The sequence below is a fragment of the Plectropomus leopardus genome, chromosome 7, assembly GCF_026936395.1.
Source record: "Plectropomus leopardus strain MGB_pleo_1.0 chromosome 7, ASM2693639v1, whole genome shotgun sequence".
Taxonomy (NCBI): domain Eukaryota; kingdom Metazoa; phylum Chordata; class Actinopteri; order Perciformes; family Serranidae; genus Plectropomus; species Plectropomus leopardus.
This window is the reverse complement of record NC_142182.1, coordinates 21,375,476-21,398,213: the sequence shown is the minus strand read 5'-3', so window position 1 is coordinate 21,398,213 and position 22,738 is coordinate 21,375,476. Positions and strand designations below refer to the sequence as shown.

Genomic DNA, 22,738 nt, shown 5'->3' with positions numbered 1-22,738 from the left:
TACTGCACATTGAGATTATCTCCATCACAGTTGGGATTAGTTGCCTTAACAGGTGGTCTCGTAGTTCAAATTTCCTACTGTACCAGAGCAGTTTAGATACCGGCAGGATATGCATACCTTGGACACCAAAGAGAGACAGATCTTAAGTTGAGGATATGGGGGTCTCACTGGCTCTTGAATAGACAAAACATGTTCATAGCGATAAATACTGTTTTTTAATTTACATTTTAAAGGGTTATCCTATGTCACTTACATTACAAATTTACTACACAGTCATGTACTCCAGGTATCTCATTATTCAATTGAAAATTCCAATGAAATTTTCTTAGCACTCATCTTCTCAGAGTAATATTAGGCCCTTTTTATTTTAGATGGCCACTTGGCCTTTCAGTTAGCATTGGAATAAAAAGTGTTGTTGGATTTATGATCATCAAAGTAGTGTCCTGAGAATCTCAGGTTGAAGTTGAGTAAAATTAATAGTGCAAACAAAACTAACTCCCATCTAGATTTTGTTTAGTGTTGTTCAGTTAATGCTTTTCATATTTATTTAGGTATTTATCACTTTGAGTTTGATATTCAGTGATTGAGATTTTTCTTTTTTTTTTTTTGAAGCATTTATTACTTTGAGTTTGATATTAAATTCAACAGTTATCCAGTTGCTGGATAAATTCAAAGACTGTTCATATCTGAAACTGTCATTTCTTTTCCACGATTTAGCGTCTGTCTGCTTTTTTCTGTTCTAAACTATTGTTATTTTATCAGCCTTTAAAGATCCACCAGCGGTTAACCTCTATCCTGTACCACATTAAATGACAAAATTTTATATAGCAAGATTAAATAACATCTTTGTTCTGAATGTGAACATCTATAAAAAGTATCTACGTTGTATATCACATGCTATGTGCTTTGCTGTCTCTCAACTCTGTTGCTGTACTAATTTTTTAGATATTGATTTTGGCAGATGGATATATTGTAGCCTTATATCTTATTTAGATATCGGTTTTATAGATCTAGATAGTTATAGTAGATGAGATACAAATACTGCATTTCAAGGTGTAGAAAACAAAAATCAGTGTATTTGGGTACATACTCATCATAGCTCAGCCTTCTTTTTTTACTATGATTGATGAAAAAGAAGCTCACAACTCAGATAAAGATAAAGATACTTTAAACAAAATCAACTTGACATGCAGTATTTTATGGGATATGATGAAGGGTGCATGTTCTCTTGACTAAGATGGGTGATTGTTCTCTCGACAGCTGAGGCTGTGCAAAAGATAAAGAACCTGAAGAAGATGAATTGTGCTACATTTGATTTATGATAGACCTGTGTTTTTATTTTCAAACATTACCATCAATCATAAAAAAATGAATCATTTTTTACTCAAATTCCACTGCTATTTAATATCCGTGCTCCATCATTGGTTAGCTATATGGTATTTATTTTTTAACACAGGTATTTTATCTCTCTAATAAGACATTTTTCTTCACGGCTTTCCAGGCATTAAAAGGCAAACAGAGGTGTAAATCCCAAGTCTTATCCAAATGAAATTCTGAGGTTTAAAATAACAAGTTTTGTGCGAAGGTGTCAATATATGCTGACATGCCCTTTCCTGACACTTTGTATTTAAGCTCTTCTTTGCCTCCTTGAACCCATACTCCTAACCACATTTAACTTGTGATCCTTTTAGTTTTGCTCAGTATACATGACCTCAAATTCCTCAAGCAAAAGTGTTTCCTTGCATATATTCTAATGCATTCTGTGGAAAAAAAAGTGCTCCATGAGCACACCATGCTCCATGGCATGTTTGGTCAGGCTTTACTGGTCAGTTTAACTTTTCTTCTTGGTCCTCTCTTTCTAGATTTGATAACCCTGCAGCAGTCAGCCCCACTCCCGCTAGACAACTCACTTTCAACTACCTACTTCCTGTGAATGCATGGCTTCTGCTGAATCCATCTGAGCTCTGCTGTGACTGGACTATGGGAACCATCCCTCTGGTGGAGTCACTTCTAGACCTGCGAAACCTGGCCACCCTTGTGTTCTACACTTTTCTGGGCCTGCTAGCTTACCACAGCCTGCGTTACAGACACAGCTCTGCAAAGACTGTCATCATGGTGAGAAGATGCTTATCCAGATTATTCAAATAAACTGCTTTGTTTGTTAGTATTAGGACTGCCTCCTACAATTCGACGATTCGAATAATCAGTCGAGACCCCTCAGTCAACTGAGATTCCTTCAAATCAAGCAGTCTTTTTTTTGTATTGTCAGTCAGTGTTCTTCTGGGGACGTCCCTCTGTCCCGAGATATAGCTGCAGACTGAGTGCTCCTCACTTTCATGCTTCTCTGCTGATCTCAATAAAATGGAAGGAGTCTGCCTGTATCAAGTGGCAGCCTCCGAGGCTGAAAAATTAAGCCAGTGCTTAAGTGCTAAAAACTGAAATTCATCGAATGGCCACTTGAGGCTTGCTCCAAAACAGAGTCAGTCCCCGAGACCCTCATGTTAAAATGCCCAACTTTACAGCTGAAATAAACATGCTTACAGCCTGGCACAAACAAACAGTTTTGGTCTCTATAGCTAATTTCAGCATTCATGACAACTGTACAGGGGGTGAATTTTTTTAGAATTCACCCTCTCAACCAAATGCCGAACAGCCCTACCATAACCAGCCCTAATGCCGAACTGGAGGCTTTAAAACGGCAGATAACAAACCAATGGTTTTGTCACTGTGGCTTTGTCCATTATTTACGCAGTTTATGGTGTGAATGCGTGTTTGTCCTACAGTTTTCTCGACAACTATTCATTTGATTGACTTCACAGCTGGCAGGTTTATTGCTGACAACCCATGGGAGTGCAGCATACAGTGCAAGCTCTTGAGATTTACGGGATACATTTATTAGTAGTGCTTTATGTACACACTGTGTAATGTATTGGAGAGGACCCCTATCAACTGTTACACCACCGAGCAGCATGCTAGGCACAGCTCACTCTCCGTCACTCCCTTCAGCTTATTCAACAACAAATAGAAAGAAACCTGGAGATGTAACATTGTAGCAATCTCAACCAATTTGAGTATCACAGATATAACTTTCAGAATGAACACGTTTGTTCCGGTAGCCTGGCCCGAAATAGCTAGATATTGGCAAATGAACGTATTCCTGAGTGTTGCTTGGGGATGCAACGATATCATAGCAGATGTATTGCTCAGGACCAAATAAAGTGCAGTGTCAAGTGGGAAGTAACTTCCCAGCTCTTGAGAAACAGGCAGGCACCAATGCCAGAGGCCAAGTTTATGCTTTGTTACAAACAGGCTTGTTTTGAAATATTTCTCTGTTACAGAGAAGCAGTCATTGGCAATTAAAATCTTTAGTCTCAGGCTACAACAGTTCCAGTAAAGAAAAGGATTTTTTCTTGGGATGGGTATCTGTACTTGATATCTTTAAGGTATCAACTGAAATAACCCAGTACCAAGTACTATTGAAATTTCTCTAGTCAAACATTACCTGCATTTAATCTTTTTTTTGTACGCAGATCTAAAAAAAATGACTGTTGGTATGTTTTTGCTCAGAGCCAATCACTGCAAGCGGCCTTCGATTAAATGTGACGTGTGTTTGGCTCACTACTGCAGCAGCTATAACCATTACAGTCTGTGGTAAAGATGAGCGCAATGTATTTTACAGACTTGGCTGTTCAGCAAGCTGAGACAGCACCACAACATTCAAAAGTATTCTATACTACACCCCTGTGGCATCTGCACGCATTTTATGCAACTGAATGCTTCTAATTTCATGATGGGTATTGAATCATCAGTTTAAGTACTCTATAGGTATTAGTATTACTTAGGAGTTCCCTTAACAATACCTGACCCAAAAGATCACGCAAGTAAAAACAAAATGAGAAACACAACAGTTTGTCGCTGGGGTAATTGGGATCCTCTTGGCTGTCGTCTTAAATCGTTGGGTATAGGGTTAGTTATAGAGGCCAACTATGGATGGCTGCTCTGTGTGGAGCATTATTATTACACATTTTAGTGTCTGTGATCAGTAAATATGATCTTACATGTTTTCTTATTCACTATTCACTTCGAACTACTCATATTTAGTTGAATAGCTTCATTATATGTTATTAGTCCAGAAAGGGCTACTTTTATTTTCAGAAATAATAAACCGGGGCCATTTAAAGGCAATAAACTGGTTTTAACCAAATTCTCGGCTAAAGTGGTTCCTTGTGCTCATCAGCCACTTTAATTCCACAGAAAATCCAGATAATTATACTTTATCCTCAAAGTCATTCAGTTCTCGACTGGAACATTTTTGCTGATGCTAAACTTGTTGACATTTACTTGCTAGAGACTTTTTTTTCTATAGTCTGAATTTTAGTACCATTGTTGAAGATATTTGTTCTTCACCATCTAGTTTTTATTGATTGAACTTAATTCTTTTGACATAAGCTACATCGTTGAAGCACTAACTGTGGCAAAATCCAGATTGCAGAACATTCTTGACAGCTTTATCAATAAAACAAATCTAATAAGATATTTTTTATTACTTAGCAACCTAAAAAAAATAAAATGACAAAAATAGGCAATATATCAGTCAGCAGAATAATGAGAAATAAAAGATAAGTTCTCACTCGAGCGAATGTTGATTGTTCATTGTTGCACACAGAAACAAATTAGCATTTGTTGTGCAACAAGCCCATCTCTCTCCTACTTTAAGGTCAGTAAACTTCCTAACAGTATTTCTCTTATTCATTTTTAGAAAAAGGCACAAGAAGTCAACACAAAATAAACTGAGTTACGATCTTTGCGGTGTTTACTCTGGTTTGCTTAGAGCCTTTTAAAAATGTTGCATAACAATATCAAACCACATCACCCTACTTTGCTTTACTGCAAGGCTGCCAGCTGTCTCACACAGAGCATGAGACACATTGAATGGTTTTAGATAACAGTTGTCCACTGAGGAGGCCTGTTCTGGATTGCCCTTTCCTAGCCGTGGTGACTGTGGGCTGTACAAGAGTGCTACAGCTAATGATTATTTTCCTCAGCAACTTATCTGCTGGATATTTTCATGATTAATCCTTTAATTATTTAGTCTTTAAAAAGGTAAAATGTGTCATTATAATTTCCTAAGCCCAAATTAACATCTACACATTGGTTCTTTTGTCCGACCAACAAGTAAAAACCTGTTTTGTTTGTTTGCTCTTGTTTTTTTACAGTACTATTGATATAGAAGACAAGGGCTGCAACTGTATAAGATTTTCACTGTATGATCACAGTCTCAGAAAATATTGCGATATCACGGTATTACAGAATTAGTATTATCATCAGTAACAATGACCCACAAAGGAGTGAAAACAGAAGGTTTTTCATTCGGTTGAGCAAACATTTTTATTACTATAATGTAAAGTTAAAACCATTTACTTTTAATGGAAGTGTGTGTAAAAAATCTCCCGTTTGAAAATAACAAAAATGAAGGTGAGATTCTCCATCCAGTCAAATTTTTTCAATACCGCAGATAAGGAAATGTATGCGTTAACATTCAATTTTTGTATTACAGTATACTTTGAAAGCTGTATACAGCTGCAACTCTGTAGAGGACTTGAGAAAACCAGCAAACAGTCGCATTTTAACATTTTGGCTCAGGTGATTTTTTTCCCCCTAAAAGTTACTTAAATGAAAAACTGATTTTCAAAATTTCAGCCCTACTCCACACATACTGTTGCTGGCATGTAAACGAGTTACAAACTTCTTAAAATCGCCTTCATCTTGGCATACACTGCAGTACGTACTCTGTTAAACAATTTTATGTGACACAATAAGGCATTTATTTTTGTGACTTGCTCAATCTTATTGCTTGTGAAGACACGGGAGATTAGCAATAATGAAAGATAAACGTGGACAGTTCTTTTCATAGATGTTAGTTTTGCTAAAGTAAATGCAGATGTATAGGTTTTAATAATGGGAATCAATAATACTAAAAACATCTTTCAAAAGTCAACAAAGCAAATAAAAACTAATGAGGCCATAAGTCTCTACACTACATTTTAATGACGTTTAGTAGGATTTTATGGACGGACTCTCCATCAGAATAAGAGATGTGATTTCCAGGCACTGCAATTGAAAATAAAGAAGTTAAACCTGATGGGTTTAATTTGAGTTGCATTCAGTTGATTATTGCAGAGAAATTTGTCCTGTGCTATTAAATCATGCCACCTGTCATGGAGCAGTAAACTATTTCGTTGGGGTGTAAGAAAACAGAACCAACATTTGGCTCAATATATATTCTAGAAATACAAGTCATAAGATACCAAGGCATATATTATAATAAATATGAAAACAGATTATTTTTAGCACTCTTCTCTTCCCCTGGCAGTATCCCATATATCAACCATGTAACTCCCACAGCATTCTATTTAATAACCATATAACTGCATTAGTCATGGATTGCTATTTCTTTTGATTGCACTGATGCTATATATAAAAACTGACTAAACCCCAGGCTCCAGCCTGTGCAGAGGTATGAAAAACCTGCAGTGTCATATCTCTTGGCTTTAGCTCATTTCACACACGACGAGATGGTTAGATTTTAGCCTGCCTGTTGCCACCTCTCATATCTGATTAACCACTGTAACATCAGCTTGTTTTGCGTGGAGACTCTTACTGCAGTTTACCTTTTTAGAAGCTGAATCTTTGACTGCAACTCGTGGTTATTTTCATTATTGACTAAAAAACCAAACAAAAAAAGCCAATAATCATTTCTGAAAGCCCAAGGTGACATCTTGAAATGGCTTTTGTCCTATCAACAGACTAAAGAAAACAACAACACACAATTATCTAGTCCACTGTCAGATGACAGAGAGTAGTGGCATATCCTCACATTTGAGAAACTGGAATCAAAACTGTTTCTGTTGGAAAATGTACTGAAATTGTTAATTAAACTCTCAAAATAGCTGTCAACTGATAATCTGTCAATCAACAATTTGATCAGTTAACCAAATGTGCCAGCTGTAGTGGAATCATTTAAATTTTTTCTACATGTTTTTGACAGTTGAAGTACGATCTCTGAACTTCACTATGTAGTTAAAATTAAGTGCACGTTAATAATTCGTTGCATACAGACTGAAGTAAGTTCTTGTCTTTCTCCTTCAGGCCCTGTCTTTGATCGTCCTGCCTTTTATTCCTGCGTCCAACCTCTTCTTCCCTGTGGGTTTTGTTGTGGCAGAACGGGTACTTTATGTACCCAGCATGGGATTCTGTGTCCTTGTGGCGCATGGATTCAAGATTGTCTCACATAAAGGGTGAGTGCTCTTCCCACAGAAACAGAATGAATAAAACGGACATTAACCTGTTTGCTGTGGTTATTTGACTAGCACAAAAGAAAATGGTGATTGTTGTTAGTTCTTATGGTGACAACACACATCAATGGGGCCTTAAAGTGTATCAGACAAACTAGTTTCCTGAATCAACTGAAAAATACAATGATACACCAATCCAAGTTTCACTCTGCCACTGCTCAAAGACTAACATCTGAATTGCCTTGTTAACTCACCATAACATGCACTTCATTCGAACTCAAAAGAAACAAAATAAAACTCACCAAACCATGTTCTGTTATTGTATTACCTAACCAGTATAATTTGAAACTGTTTATATCTTCCTTTGTAGACACTTGAAGAAAGTTTCCTGGTTGATCATTGGAGTTCTTTTAACAACACATGCAGTGAAAACCTTCAACAGGAACTGGGACTGGGAGTCAGAATATACTCTATTCACCTCAGCCCTGAAGGTAAGACTGACTGACAATTAGGCGCCGTTTCTAGACTATCCTTGTCCACCTTGCCAGTGTATCTTGGCTGTTTTTCAACATTAGAACAAATCTTTGATCAGCTTGTGTTAAAAGGCCTGATTAAACTGTCAAAAGATGACAAATGATGAATCAGTCTTTAACAACTCAAAACAAGTCGTTTACAAGGCAAAATAAGCTTATTTGCATGTTTCTTCAATTGCTGCTTCAGGTTAACAAGAACAATGCCAAGTTGTGGAACAATGTTGGCCATGCTCTAGAGAACCAAAACAGTTATGCAAGGGCTCTGCGGTATTTTCTCCAGGCCACTCGCGTCCAGCCAGGTAAGGACCATAAATCAGCCATTTGTAAATCATTAGGATATTTTGACATTGGGGAGAGATATCACACGTAATGACAAAAAAATCTGCCGGGGCTTGTCCAAATATGTCTTAACTGAGTACGAGAGGATATTGTGAGATCTTTCATGTTGTAAATTTATCACCTGTGACACAATAAGATTTTCACTGTCAGCTGATAAACTGCACTACCAGCTCTTTGAAGATAAATGCAGACCAGATGATCAGACGAGGGCTAGACAAAACAAGACCTACCATACAATAGCCCTGTGCCAAAAGACTCATTTAGTGAACCTTTTTTAAGACTTTCAGATGTGCTGATTTAACTCAGTGTTAAAGTGTTGAGTTGTTCAGCAGATACCCTTTCAAGAGCTTCTCTTTTTTTCCAGTCTTTCTTTCAGTGAGGTGTGGTTGTTTTTGCCAGTGTGGTTTTCCTGCTGTAGCTTTGTGTCTTATTTTTTTAATGCATGCTGCAACAACTGTCACTTACATTTACATATTCAGTTAAATGGGTGAGATGACTCATTTTTTTCTTAAAGTTCTCAAAAAAACATGAGGAAGTGCACAGAGATAAAAGGTTTCCAGGTAGTTACTGCCCACATTGTTGCTGCAGAAGTCGCAAACAAAATACAGTACTATTATAATTGCTAAACAACACTATTAATTGTATTGTCACTTCAAAGTATTTTTGTTTCCACCCTCTGTTTGTTTAAGGGGCAGTTCACCACAAAATCAAATATTAATATTTTTCCCATTACCTGAAGTGCTGTTGAACAATCTAGCACTATATCACCATGCAGAATGAAATATGCATCTACTGCTAGGTCACCTAGCACCACTGAGCTAGCTAATGCTGTAGCTGAGCTGAGGAGGATGCCATTAATTTTTAGATCTTGCTCTGTCCCTTAGTTTTGACCTAAAGTGAAACAAAAATATCCTTGCATATGTGTTGACAATATTTTGAAACCCGAGCAAATTGGTTTGATTTCTTTGGGGGAAAAAACATATGAAAAATGCAATGACAACTTGGTAAGAAATGTCCCACAAATTGTAAAAAATTTGTGAGAGGTGACGAATGGTGCGAATACCAAATCACTGCAATCAAACATTCAGAGCTACAGAGCTGGTTTAGCACTTTGCTAAGCGGAATAGGGAAAAATGATTAAATCTTGCTGCTCTTCTAGACTTTCAAAATGTAATCAGAACGAATGGATCAAATCTATCAAAATCCCTATAGTAAAACAATTTTTGATGGGGATTTTAACCCAAAAAAAAATCCACTGATTTACAGATGTCTGTATTCCAATGTAAGTTAATGGGAAAGAGTCTTTGGGGCCCATGGCATCACATGATGGACATGTACAGTGTAAGTTTACTTTTGGCCACTATGTGAAATTGGCCTCAAATCCTAGTGCTGTTCCTGGGGGCTTGGCCTCTTGTCCGTGAGTATATGCACACTTTATGCACGGTTATGTGGTTGGCGGGTGTAGTTCAGTAAAAAGAAAATAATTCCCAGATTAAACTGCTCTCAACAAGGTCTGTGGATTATCTTCAGACACTGGGTCATGATATCTGGTAAGAGACAATGCTGTTCTGTTTTTCAAATTCTTGGCGCTTTGCGGGGCTAGCTGGTTGTCATGTGGTTCCATTATATTCGATACTAAGCAGGCATCTCTACAGCTGATATCTCCAACACTCATTGCAAACAAGCCTAAACAATCTAGATTGATAAATAGTACAACAGGTAACAGATAGAGCATGTATTTTTGATTTTATGGTGAACTGCCCCTTTAAGTCTTTGATGCCTTGTGAATCTCACTGTATAAAGGGTGGCTGTGTTCATATATTTGTCTTGGATTGTCATTTCATTTTCCAGTAACTTCCCTCTTCACTTGGCCACCCTGTTGTTTGATGAGTCCATTAATCATACTCCAATAACTGAGACTGCATTCACCTCAAGAATTTATACTAAACTAATATTTAATATTTATACATTAGATGTCCTGTTAGAGAAAGTGAGGCCTCTCCCAGCATTTCTGTTTTGCTTCATTGCTTAGTTTTCAGGAAGCCCGTCATCAGCTGAGACATCAACGGTTTTGCCGGTTCACCACCCAAGAGTGTTTCCCCAAGATTAACACTGTAAACACATTAACCCGATGAGGATTTCCTGCTATGCTAATCATCAAGCATCAGCTCTGCTTGCCCTGACTGACCCTTTTCAATGTTTCACTTGTCCTACTGGTTCCCGGAAGCAGTTATTTTGCTCCCTCTCAAAACATAGTTGCATTTAGGTGTTATTTCTCATTATGTATAATTAACATTAGTTCAGTTTATTTGTGGAAACAAAGTAAAGTGGGAGAAACGTGTCAAAATACATGGGAAACAAACAGGGTCAGTTTACGAAAACGGACTTTAAAAAAACACAGACTTCTGCATATTTCAGCCTGTAGTTATTTTTTTTCTTATTCTCCATACAATGTTTCCACAGATGACATTGGTGCTCACATGAATGTTGGAAGAACCTACAAGAACTTGAACAAGTCCAAAGAGGCAGAAGATGCTTACTTGGTTGCCAAATCTCTCATGCCTCAGGTATCTCATCACGTCAAAGACAGAGCACAAATGTTTGGAGCAAATTGCATAAAGCAAGTTGCATAGTGCTAAGTAAAAGTTCAAACAAAAAAACACTTCTTCATTCACCAGTCAGGCTAAGCCAAACCACTTGGATCATCTCCATGCATATCTTTTACTGCGTCCTACCCACTTGTCATTCATTTTAGACCTAATGGCATCACATGATGGACTCGGAAGTTTTAGTTATATGGTTTAGCCACTATGTCAAATTGGCTTCAAAGCCCAGCTCTGTTCCTGGGGGCTTGGGCACATCAGGAAGTCAGCACCCAAAAATATTGTCAACATTACGATCTAATCTGGTTGAATTGTCAGAGGAGACAAAGTGTGTCTATTTTGTAATACTTTGTTCAGGAACTGTGTATTCAAACTTGTTGTGGTTGACCTTACTCACTGACTTCTTTGTGATGGCTCATCAGGTAATTCCTGGTAAGAAATATGCCACACGTGTGGCCCCAAACCACCTGAACGTTTACATAAACCTGGCCAATCTGATCCGGGCCAACGAATCGAGGCTGGAGGAGGCTGACCAGCTCTACCGACAAGCAATCAGCATGAGACCAGACTTCAAACAGGCCTACATCAGCAGGCAAGATTTTTTACTTTGGACCCATCCATGTCAATCTTTGAACATGATTTAGCATCATACTCATAACTTAATGGTACAACTTAATGTCAATTTGGACAGGAGTTTTATTCTTTTTTTCCTTAAATAAAATGTGTATAACATAATTTTTCGCTTCCTATTTACTGTTGTTTAGCAAACAGTTCCTCTGGAATAAAATCCAAAGTTTAACAGTAGCTAGAAGTACACAAGAATGCAGCTCCATCTGAAACTGACCAGCAATGATGTGATTGATTTTCTTCCATAATAATCTGCATATTCGTTAAGTGACATCTACAGTTTGGAGGAAAAGAGCTCCAAAATACCAAATGATTAGTCCAAAACCCTGGTCACAGCACACACATTCTTGAATTTTAATTCAATACACTCTTTTTTCCTGCTCTGCAATGAAGGCCTGTAGTAACTGCCACAATGTTTCTAGACTCTCTATTCTATTTATCACCTGCTCCTCAAACTACTACCTCGCAAATGCATGCCTCCGTAAACCCAACAAAGGGCAACAGTTTGCATCCATGTCTTTGAAAACATGGATGCTTGACACACAACCACCAGAAAAGTGTTTTCGTAGAACATTATGTCACAGTGAGGTGGACGATTGACCTTTTGTATATAAAAAGTCATTATTTCTTCATTTTACCCTGTGTATGAATTATGGCCAAAAATATGTTTTGTGAGGTCACATTGACCTTTAAATTTGATCACTGAATTATAATCAATTCAGTCTTGAGTCCAAATGGACATGTGTACCAAATCTGATTTAATTCCCCCAAGGTGTTTTGGGGATAATGTGCTTATGAGAATGTGACAGAAGGACGAATGGACGGACAGACGGACAACCCCAGGCAGAGGCACAAAAATCTGCTTCCATTACTTGTCTGGCCTTCCTAGTATTAAGTGAAAGTGGACTTTGATTGCCACAGAAAAAAAATTATATACTGAGCATTTTACACACTTTATTTTACCACACCTTGATTACTGATTTCTTTTTGTGTGCTTTTATTTAATGAATTTTATTTGTCTCAGAGGGGAGCTGCTGCTGAAGATGAACAAGCTCACAGAAGCCCGGGATGCCTACCTCCGGGCCTTGGAGCTTGACCGCACCAACGCTGACCTGTGGTACAACCTAGCAATCGTCAACATTGAGATGAAGGACCCATCAGAGGCCCTGAAGAACTTCAACCACGCCCTTGAGCTAAACCCACGCCACAAGCTGGCGCTCTTCAACTCAGCACTTCTCATGCAGGAGTCTGGTGAGTGAGCTATGTGAATGGTTTTAACTAATCCTGTCCTTGGCTGGAGAAAAGGTGGGACACTACTTGTTCAAGGCATCTTTCAAAGCAACAGGTAGGAACAAAGGAAATAACCTGATGTTACCTTTAGGGTGTAACCAGGTTCCTTAGAATTGGCCTTTATATTACAATAAATCTGAGCGCTGGCGCAGAGTTCGAAGCCAAGTTTCTGTCAAGTCACACTTCATTTGCTCTATCACAATTCACACATTTAATAAGCAGTTATATTTACAGCAAGTTCGACTGGTGTTTTTTTTAGTTTGTGTAAGCTTTTCCACCCATGCTTCTTCTAAATCTTGCTGCGGTGTTTATGCACTCTTTAACCCCAGCACGTCTGCAGCAGGTTTTTCCAGTTTAAACATTTGGACCATTTGGAGCATCTGGACTTTAGAGACACATATGACTACCCACTTGTTGAGGGCACAGAAACTAAGGATGACATGTCTATTTATCTTTTTGTTGGGTGGTTCAAACAAAATTAACAAGGAGTTGAGTCCTCAAGGTAGCAATAGTTCTTGTCAACAGATTGTGTTTTACCTTTCTAGTATGAGCGTTACTGTTACCTGCCAACCTTTGATGTGTCAGCACATGTGTAAAGGTATTCCATTGCTACTCTATCAATCAAGGCTTTTAACAGTTGATTTGTTCTGCCAAGTGTACCTTTTGAAAATGATTCATAACAAGTGCTAAATAGCATTACACAACAAGCTCATGTTTGCCAAACTCACAGAGCCTGCTTCCTCCACTCTGCAGATTTTTTTTCAACTGATGTGTCACATTCTTTAAATGATTCTCTCTTTTACAGTCTTATAAATGTGTGGATATAAAACATAGCAGAGTCTGTGTAATAAGAGATTTTAAACATGGATCAACAACACAAGTAGAACGTCACTTTCACAATGTGATATGATCGTTGTTACATTTTCACAGCATTCTCCCACAGCTCTTTATTTGTATAGTCCACTGCAGACATGCCGCTTTCTCTCAGATGACAAAGTTCAATCCAGGGTCATTTGACAGTAAGCTACAGCACTACAGCCTTTGTAACCCTAATGGCTAGAAAAAGCTCTTTTAGAAATACCTTTGCAGACAGTCTGAAAGCTTTTTGAATGTTTGGAGCTGGATTCTGTTTCACCAAATTCATCTTACTTTCAATGTTCTGGCTAAAGTGGCCAGGGTAACACAGGTGTTAAAGTGTGCAGCGCTCCAAACATGCCACAAATTCTTTTCTTCACATTTAACATATTCCTTCTTCGGCTGCAGTTTGTGTTCACTTTAATGGATCACAACAACTGCCTTCAGCAATTACGAGGTTAGCCCACTTTTATATACGTTTAAAGATATAGGCTGCAGGACTTTCCTAAAAGACATTACACGACTCATGCAGAAGTAATCCCTCCCAATCATCACTTATGACCGACTGCAAGTGCATGGCAGTGTATTTTTCTGCGAGACTCCTCAGAGACTCTGTCTAAAGTGACTGGGATTGTGTTTATTGCAGCAGTAATGAAAATGAAAATGAAAATGAAAATAGAAACAGCGAATATAAAATGTGGTTCATTAAAATAACATTTACATTTTGCATTGAACTTATTATAGCGTATTTATTTTTAGGAATAATGCATGATTGATATTTTGTAATTAAACTTTAAAAACTAAAAAAGTGCGCTCAGTAGAGTAAAAATCTCCACAAGGCAGTCACCCAGGCAGATCAGGGCCATTCTAGTTTTTTGATTTTGTAATTCCAGCAGATGCACAACAGCACTATTCATAAGGGTCCAAGAAGTTATTAAAAATATACACGGTGTCTGTTTTTGATAGGGCTGTAGCACATTGCATAAAGCAGATTCATTTCTTCTGTTAACATGAACTGTGTCTGAAATTTAGATACAATATAATTGTGAGGAATAATCTATTTTTTATTATTAAAACAGCCACAAATCTGTGGCCCATGTCATTCTTATCAAGATTTTTCAATAGTATTAAATTTGTCTGTAGGCTAAAGCACAACAAAGTAGGAAATAAGAACAATAAACGCAACTAAAATACACAAAAAGAAACCAGTGACGATATTAAATAGTCAATAAAACGGACTTTTAAAAAAATGTCCATAACTGCAACCACAAGAGATCCTTGAGCATATAATCATGAATGCACACAAAATTTGGGGCTACTTGGTCAAGTAGTTTGCATGAATAGCTGCAGACAGACAGACACCCACTGACACGACCAAACGCATGATCCCCTTCAGGCTTACACCCGGTGGAGATAAAAATCTCATGTATCCTCTGTAGTACTCCAGAGTACCCCTCAGGTACCCCTCAAAACCATTTTAGAAACACTGCTGTAGACTATATAGTTGAATATTAGGAGTGGATTGCAAAAATAAATGACACCTTGTATTTTGTCTTGTTTTTGTGGCAGGCGAGCCAAAATTCTGGCCTGAAGCCAACCGTCGTTTCCTGATCTATGTGGAGGAGGATCCTGAAGATGCCAACGGCTACTTCAACCTTGGCATGCTGGCCATGGATGCCAATGAAAATGCAGCAGCTGAGCGGTGGATGCGTAAAGCCATTGGTTTGCAAGCTGGGTTCCGTAGTGCACTGTTTAACCTGGCACTGCTTTATTCTCAGTCCAAACGCGAGATGGATGCACTGCCTGTGTTGGACGAGCTGCTGCGTCACCACCCAGAGCACATCAAGGGCCTCATCCTGAAGGGTGACATCCTCATGAACCACAAGAAGGACACACATGGTGCTAAAGCCTGCTTTGAGCGCATTTTGCGCATGGACCCCACCAATGTGCAAGGCAAGCATAACTTGTGCGTGGTATACTTTGAGGAGCGCGACCTGCCACGTGCCGAGCGCTGCCTGGAGGAAACACTGGCCCTGGCACCAAACGAGGAGTACGTGCGTCGTCACTTGAATATTGTTCGAAGTAAAATGGCAGCCATGAGCGCAGCAGGGCAACCTCTTACTGCGGCAGGTGGAGCCACCATATTGGCTAAGGAGGAAAAGCCGAAGAGAGTTAAAGAGGGAGCGGAGGAAGTTGCTGAGGGTGAGAAGGAAGGGAGGGGTGCTGATGCTGTTGTGAAGGGGGCTGGGGAGGAGAAGAATGAGCGGAAATCCTCTACAGAAAGCCTCGGAGGTGTGGGTGTGGACCAATCAGAATCTTTGGACAGTAGCCAGTCTGACAAGCAGACTAAGGGTAAGTCCACTAAAGAGATTAAAGATATAGAGAAAAAAAGGGCAGCTGCCTTGAAGAGACTAGAGGAGATTGAGCGCATATTAAGTGGTGATTGACACTGTTGTAATTTATAGCTGGACTACTTTTATAGAGCTCTTTAATGCTCCAAAATAAGACTGCATTTTCCCCCCTTGGAAATTGTGTATTCCTAATCAATTGTCATTTTATTCCTTTGATTCATTCACATGTTTGCAGGCTGCTCGGCATGGCCCTGTTGATTTAACACTAATCATGTAAGGAAGGGAAATGTTGATCTGCACATGAAACTCATGTAACAAAGCACAAAGCCAATTTGGGATAATCTATTTAAAGCTTATGGCAGATGTAGTTGCCAGTGTGTGTCTTTCATCTGAATGTGATTTCACATATCGTAGATCTGCAGTAGCTATAAATATTTGTTTTTCTATGTGTAGTCATTGTTTATCACTGGATTTTTTTTTTCACTAAGATGTGACTCACTTGTTATTGTTTTTAAAAACGGATTGATTGTATCTTGGACAATTAAAGGAAATGACGTGTTCCCCAGATATCCTCAAGGCAGGATGATATCTGCAGAGTTCGCGCCTCAAAATAACCCAAACCACACAAACAGCAAAATAACCCTCCACTCTACATCAACAGCAGGCTCACACATCTTCTAATCTTTATTGATCTCGCTCAGCACTTCCTGACACTACATCATCAGCCTCTGTGCTAAAAGCTGCCTTCACCTCGAAATTTCATTGTGATCCCATCTAAACACCATTATTTCACTCCCTTTGTCACATTAGCTCCTCTTATCTTAGCGCCTGTCTCCCATTCTTTAGACACAGCAACCCCAGATGATTGTTTTCCCTATTTTATTTTTTTTTACCATTCACATTGCTTTGACCACGCCATTTTATGTGATGGTCAACAATAATGCACACGTGTTCCCAGCATCAGGCTTCATCATGTGTTACTCATTTTCAAGTTCCTCCCACTCTACAAGGAGAGTATTCACAGCACATCTGCAAATAAACAGCCCACTTTATTGATGCAGCTCCAAAGCCATGTTGTTTTAGCTTACTGGCACTAAAATAACATTTGGATGTTTGAAGTAGCCTTTGTATTGACTCTATTCAGCATTAACACTCGTGATCACTTGCAATAAAAAGTTCTTACAACCATCATCTAAGACAGCAGTGGGTGAGCAGTCAAAATCAGGCTATAAAATAATGGACACAGCCAATGTGAAACTCCCCATTGGTGTGTGGACTCCCATTTTGAAGCCTTGAATTTGCCATTTAGTTAATTCTGAATTTAAATTCATTATTTGCTATTGTCAGACAATGACATTTAAAGTGACTCCAACAGTTTAACTGCCAGTGACGGGTTTATAGATGCACTAGCAAAGTGTTGAAAAAAGTTAAGCGTCTAGAATAATTTCAAAATTTACAAAGATGCCAGATATGCCAAAGAAAACTGGCTTATCACAAATCTACGAGCTTGGCAAATCACCTGAAAAACTGTATCTGCAGCTTAGCCACCTTGCACCTTGCAAGTATTTTTTTTTTTATTATTATGGCTAATGTTACTGCTAACAAAGGGGCAGGAACACATAATGAAGCCCCTTCCAAGCTACAGTTAATCACAAAAAAATCTTGACAAAACCTTTTGGGACACCATTAGCCAATACTGTGTCAATCAGGGGTTATGCCATGGATACTTTACTCAACCAACATTGTCGCTGTGGTAGTAACTTTTAAACAGACGGCACTCACCTGTCACTCAAAGCAGCAGCACCTTTAAGTATGCATAATTTTAAGCCTTAATAACATTTAAACAGGTGAGCTATAAGAAAATTGCCTCTTGTACATGTTTATTTCTGCTGTAAAGTTGGACATTTTAACATGAGGGTCTAAAGGGATTGGCTTACTCTTTGAGCACGCCTTAGGTGGCCAGTCAAGAACCTGCAGTTTTTGGAACTTCGATGTTGACTTCCTTTTAAACCCCAGAGGTTGCCACTGGATATAAACTCAAAAAATATCAACAATGTCCAATGAATCACACTCACTACAAAGCAAGTTAAGTTCAAATTATTCTCCCTTGCAAGCTGATGTTAATGTCCTCACAGTACCCACAGTGTTCCTGATTTTACTTCACAGTGCAATAATTTGTTTCAGTACGACGACCCCCTGCTTAGTGCAATTCGAAATAGTGGAATGACAGGAAAGAAGAGTGATCACTGTAAGATAGCAGCACTGTGGTGGTACTAAGGAGCCTTGCTATGCATTGACTTTGTTTAGCCCTGAAATTCTATGTACATATATTTACAGTGTTCTTGTATCCAGTGTTATTTATTATATGTTATTATGCACTGCAAATGCTGTAGATGTTTTTGTTTACCACTTACAGTATGCTTTAAATTCATGGTGCATTATTTGTCTTTATTAATTTTCATTATGCCACTTGTAAAACCTTTCATAAATGTTTTTCACTTTTAAACAACAGAGCCATGTCAGTGTTAAACATGTATGAAATTTATTTAACCAACTGTCCGCCCCAAAAAATAGGTACAGCTTTGAATGAGAAAACATCTCGTTTGCAACATTTTCTGTTTCACCTCATTTTTCTGAGTGGCTGATTTTTGTACAATTTTTTTTTCTTTTTTTATGCAATAGCCCTGGGTGGTGGGGGTTTAGGTTAATAAATAAAGTCAGATGACAACTCATTGCTTTTGCTCTCCTGTGTCTGTTTGCAATTTTTAAGGTAAAGCCAATGCATGCAGCATCCTAGGTGCAGCATCCCAGGTTGTGAGCTGCAGAAATATATGTGATGAGGGACAAGCATCATGTTCTTTTGTGCATTTCATGCCACAGAAACAGTGTGCCATCCCTCACAGAATGTCAAGCTCAGGGCCAATCCTATATTAAATCCTAAATTAGGTTCCAATTTGAAATCCAATGTACCAGAAGTATGCTGTTGTTCGTCTCTCTGACCAATTACACTTTGGATGTAATGTAATTTATGAATACAAGGCATAAACACAGCATCTAATGCAACTATCTATCCTTTGGCATCATTTGACTTCCTGCTCTGATTCAGTGTCTGTGGGGAAATGTGCAGAACATTCAAATGTTTTGTTTGTAACAATGTGTCAACTAGGATTTTTGACAATAGAGAAAGCTGGAGGTGTATACGGAGTAAAGATCTGCTCGAGGATATAGTTTTAAAGCGTCAGTTCACCCAAATTATATAAAAAGAAACAACATTTTCTTATTACCTCTGGGGTATTTAGCTATGTCGTTGATTTGATTTAGCCAGGTTTTGAGTTTTCTGCTCCCACTTCAATATAATGAAGGTAAATGGAGAAGGGTTGAGGCCACACACTGGTGTCAAGTTATACTGTGGTATGAAAACTGAGAGCTATCATACCGTTTACATTTGCTTATGTACAGTATTGGAAAAATAGTGCACCTGGATAGAAAGCGCAATATTTTCTAAAACAGTTATCATACAATGAAAATTGTATACCATAGTAACCCTACTTTAGAGTTGCAATGATTAATGGTTAGTTATTAACTATTAAATTATTCGCCAACTAATCTGCGAAATGATAAGTCCATTTGAGATACTCTTTTAAGAAAAAATGTGCCAGCTTCTTAAATGTGATTGTTTTCTGGCATTAATGTCATGCAAATCAGGAAAGGAAAACCAACAGCACTTCCTGACACGATGCTCTCAGCAGAGGATTCATTGTCAGCTATACAGCTGTCACTTGGGGGGAGGGGGGTTGTTTTGTTTGTTTTTTCTTCCAAAGATAAATGATTATTTTTTTACATTTAAATGCCCTTGTTAATATTTGCCTCCTTTGGTTCTGGTATTCCAGAACCAATTTAAAATCACACACTGGAGCAGAATGCCAAAGATTAGTTTTGCAAAGGGCCAAAGAAAGGATTAGGTAGCATTCCTATAGCATGATCTCTATGTAAAAAGGGCTACTGATGTTGGTTCATGCTGTAAAATTGATTAGAAATTTCATTCTGAAACGGCATTGATAACGTCTTAAATCTAACTTGCCCCAAGCTGTAGGAATCCTGTGTGACCCTTTAATATCGAAGTGTATTTCAGAAGAAAAAATATCAATGTTCTTAAACCATGAATGTTAAATAAAGTTACACCCTGCTTCCCTTCACATTCCCTGGTCTCCTGCCATGGATTTGTTTGCTGTCTTGGGTAGTTAGTTTGTATTCTTCAGGTGTTGGGACATAAAAGAAAGACGGAGCAGCCGATGCCAATGTATAAAAACTCTGGTAATTACTTTTGAACAGTGTGAGAATGTATCTTCACAAATCAGAGTGAGAACTTGTCAACCCCATGAGCCGAGCCGGAGCCTGATCTGTCAGCTTGACTGGAGGAAGAGTGTAACTGTCATGCTATCAGTCACAATGTGCCTTTCATGCAGTGTGATGTGCTGTTGGCCGCCTCAACACTTTGCTTCAGGGCTTTAGCTGTCACTTACACCTGCTGTGCGGTTACCATCTAAAGCTTTCTTGCCAGGAGTTATATTATATGAAATATTGCATTCAGTATTAGGCATTATGATTCTTGGAAGCTTCAGCTGGATTTATGTAATCTTTTCCGATAAAAACAAATTAAAGATAATTAGTTTGCACACAGTCACGGGTGACTAAAAAACATACATAACCAAGTTTTCCTTAATGTAATGGGTACCTCAAGCATTTCTGCTGAGATAAGAAACATGAACTAACTGAAACATTAAGGCTAACAACATGCAGGACTCAGTTGTGCTTCAAGGGTGTCAGACATTTTTGATGTTCACTTCCATTTTACTGTGAATAAATAGTGTTTCAACTCTCTCACAATCACTTATGATGATTAATCATTGGGTCAATAATTTCTCAGAAAATAGTTTAATATTAGAATTTGCTTGTGTTGTCCAACTAGCTGTTGAAACCCTTACATTCAATATTTTTTTTTAACATTTAACAGTTAACATTTTAAAAGGAACAGAGAGAGGCAGCAATCCTGACAGCTGTTAAACTTGTTAAACAACATCTTTGTGCTTAATAACTACCAGTGTTTCCTCTACCATTATATTGTGGACCATGCCCCTACACGCATGCACACATGCACGCACACACACACACACACACACACACACAGGGATAGGCACACACACACAGTCAGACAGAGAGTAGAGCGGAGCAGAGGAGAGATTCTACATGTATTAAGTGTATTGCAAAGCACTGCAGCTTTTGCGAGTGATACATCACCAGACAAAGAGTGATAGTCTAAAACAGGTAAGTCATTAATGGAGAGAAGTCGACCCCAACCATCTGATAAACAGGTGAAAATATCCACATTTTTTCAGATGTAAACAACATGAAACTAGCATTAATGGCATGGATGCAAATGCTATCCCTGCTGCTTGGCAAAGCACCAGCCAGAGTGCTCACAGCTCTCTTGCTCCAGGCCCAAGTCCTGAGCAGACACTACCAGCTCTTCTGCTGAAACTGCATCCCCTGACAAGCTGCACAGGACTCACCGCAGGATGACAGGCTTTGATCCAACTTGACTGTCAGAGAGGAAATCCTCCTCCTGGCTAAATGAATGAATAAGCTATAGATGAATAAAATACATAGCAAATACATGGGTAATCAGCAGAGAGGGGTCCCGTGGGAGACCATCCTCATCCAGCCCAGGCACCACCCAAACCAGTAAACCTAGGGGAAACACTGAATACCTTAAATGATTAAGTATGATTATCAAAACTGGAATACTTGATTTAATTTATCAATATTTTAGAGCTAAGAAAAACTCAAATAATATATCAACTGATATTTTTTGTTTTTGTTTTTTAACATTGTAAAGTGGGGTTACGCAATATCTGGATATTAGGGATGTTTCTGATGACTTCTTTCTATAAATTGATTAAAAATTAACTAGTTGACTAGTCTAAGAGTAGCAATTAACTCAGAAATCAGTCAAAATTGATGACAATTTAATCTATCAGGTTAAACATTTTTCGAAAAAGGTGCATATTATATGAGCAGTTTGAAATCGTTTAACACATTCATCAGATTTTAAGTGCCCCTTAAATGCGTTGCACAACATACGTTATTAATGTTGCACATTTTGTCACAGAATATGACAACAATTTACTAAATAAAAGTTGACAAATAACATCTACTGAACACACTATTGTTGGGTGAATAAATCTTTAGGAAATGTGCCTGATTATACCAGCAGCACTTTATTGGGTGGATGTAATCACATAAAATCACATATAAAATAATCATTTTTAATGAGAAATTTAACTGCATACCAATTAAATACCAATTTTCAATTATTTGTTGAAGGCAGAAAATAAATTACATTGTCTCTCTTGTCCATTTTACAAGTGACTGAATTTTCAAAGGCTTCCCAAAACTCTCAAGGGTGGTGCGTGCGACCATGAGCCGATGACACACACATGCAGTAACTTCAGGGGCCCGCTGTATGCAGAACATGCCATGAGACTAAATTTTTTACTTTAGTTATAGCTTCTGCTGGTTGACTGTTAGGAATGTCATAGCTGGTGCTGTTGAGACACACGCAGCCGAAGGGGGTCTCCCCATCACTCAACAACATTAGCATCCTCTCACAAGAAAATGCTCAAGGCAATTGCTAAAACTCTGGGTGGTATTTGGAACTACAAGAGTTTTAATTAATAACAGCTGTGTGCTTTGAAATTGTTTTTTCAACTAAGAATGAAAAGAAAGTTTCACTCCCAACAAAGCTACTCCACTCTGGGGGACAGGGTCAAGGTAAAAGACGCAAA

General features: G+C 38.3%; 1 protein-coding gene across 2 annotated transcripts in view; it reads left to right on the top strand.

Annotated features, from left to right (window-relative positions):
- tmtc3 (transmembrane O-mannosyltransferase targeting cadherins 3) overlaps window positions 1-18,625 on the top strand; it is a 35,679-nt gene extending 17,054 nt beyond the window's left edge. For both annotated transcript variants that reach the window (XM_042496916.2, XM_042496917.2), the window contains exons 7-14: window positions 1,863-2,115; window positions 7,150-7,298; window positions 7,666-7,786; window positions 8,016-8,127; window positions 10,631-10,734; window positions 11,193-11,362; window positions 12,422-12,648; window positions 15,112-18,625. In XM_042496916.2, the coding sequence (XP_042352850.1) occupies window positions 1,863-2,115; window positions 7,150-7,298; window positions 7,666-7,786; window positions 8,016-8,127; window positions 10,631-10,734; window positions 11,193-11,362; window positions 12,422-12,648; window positions 15,112-15,989 (2,014 nt within the window). In that variant the 3' untranslated portion in view covers window positions 15,990-18,625. The remainder of the gene's footprint in view (window positions 1-1,862; window positions 2,116-7,149; window positions 7,299-7,665; window positions 7,787-8,015; window positions 8,128-10,630; window positions 10,735-11,192; window positions 11,363-12,421; window positions 12,649-15,111) is intronic.
- Window positions 18,626-22,738: the final 4,113 nt, after the last annotated feature.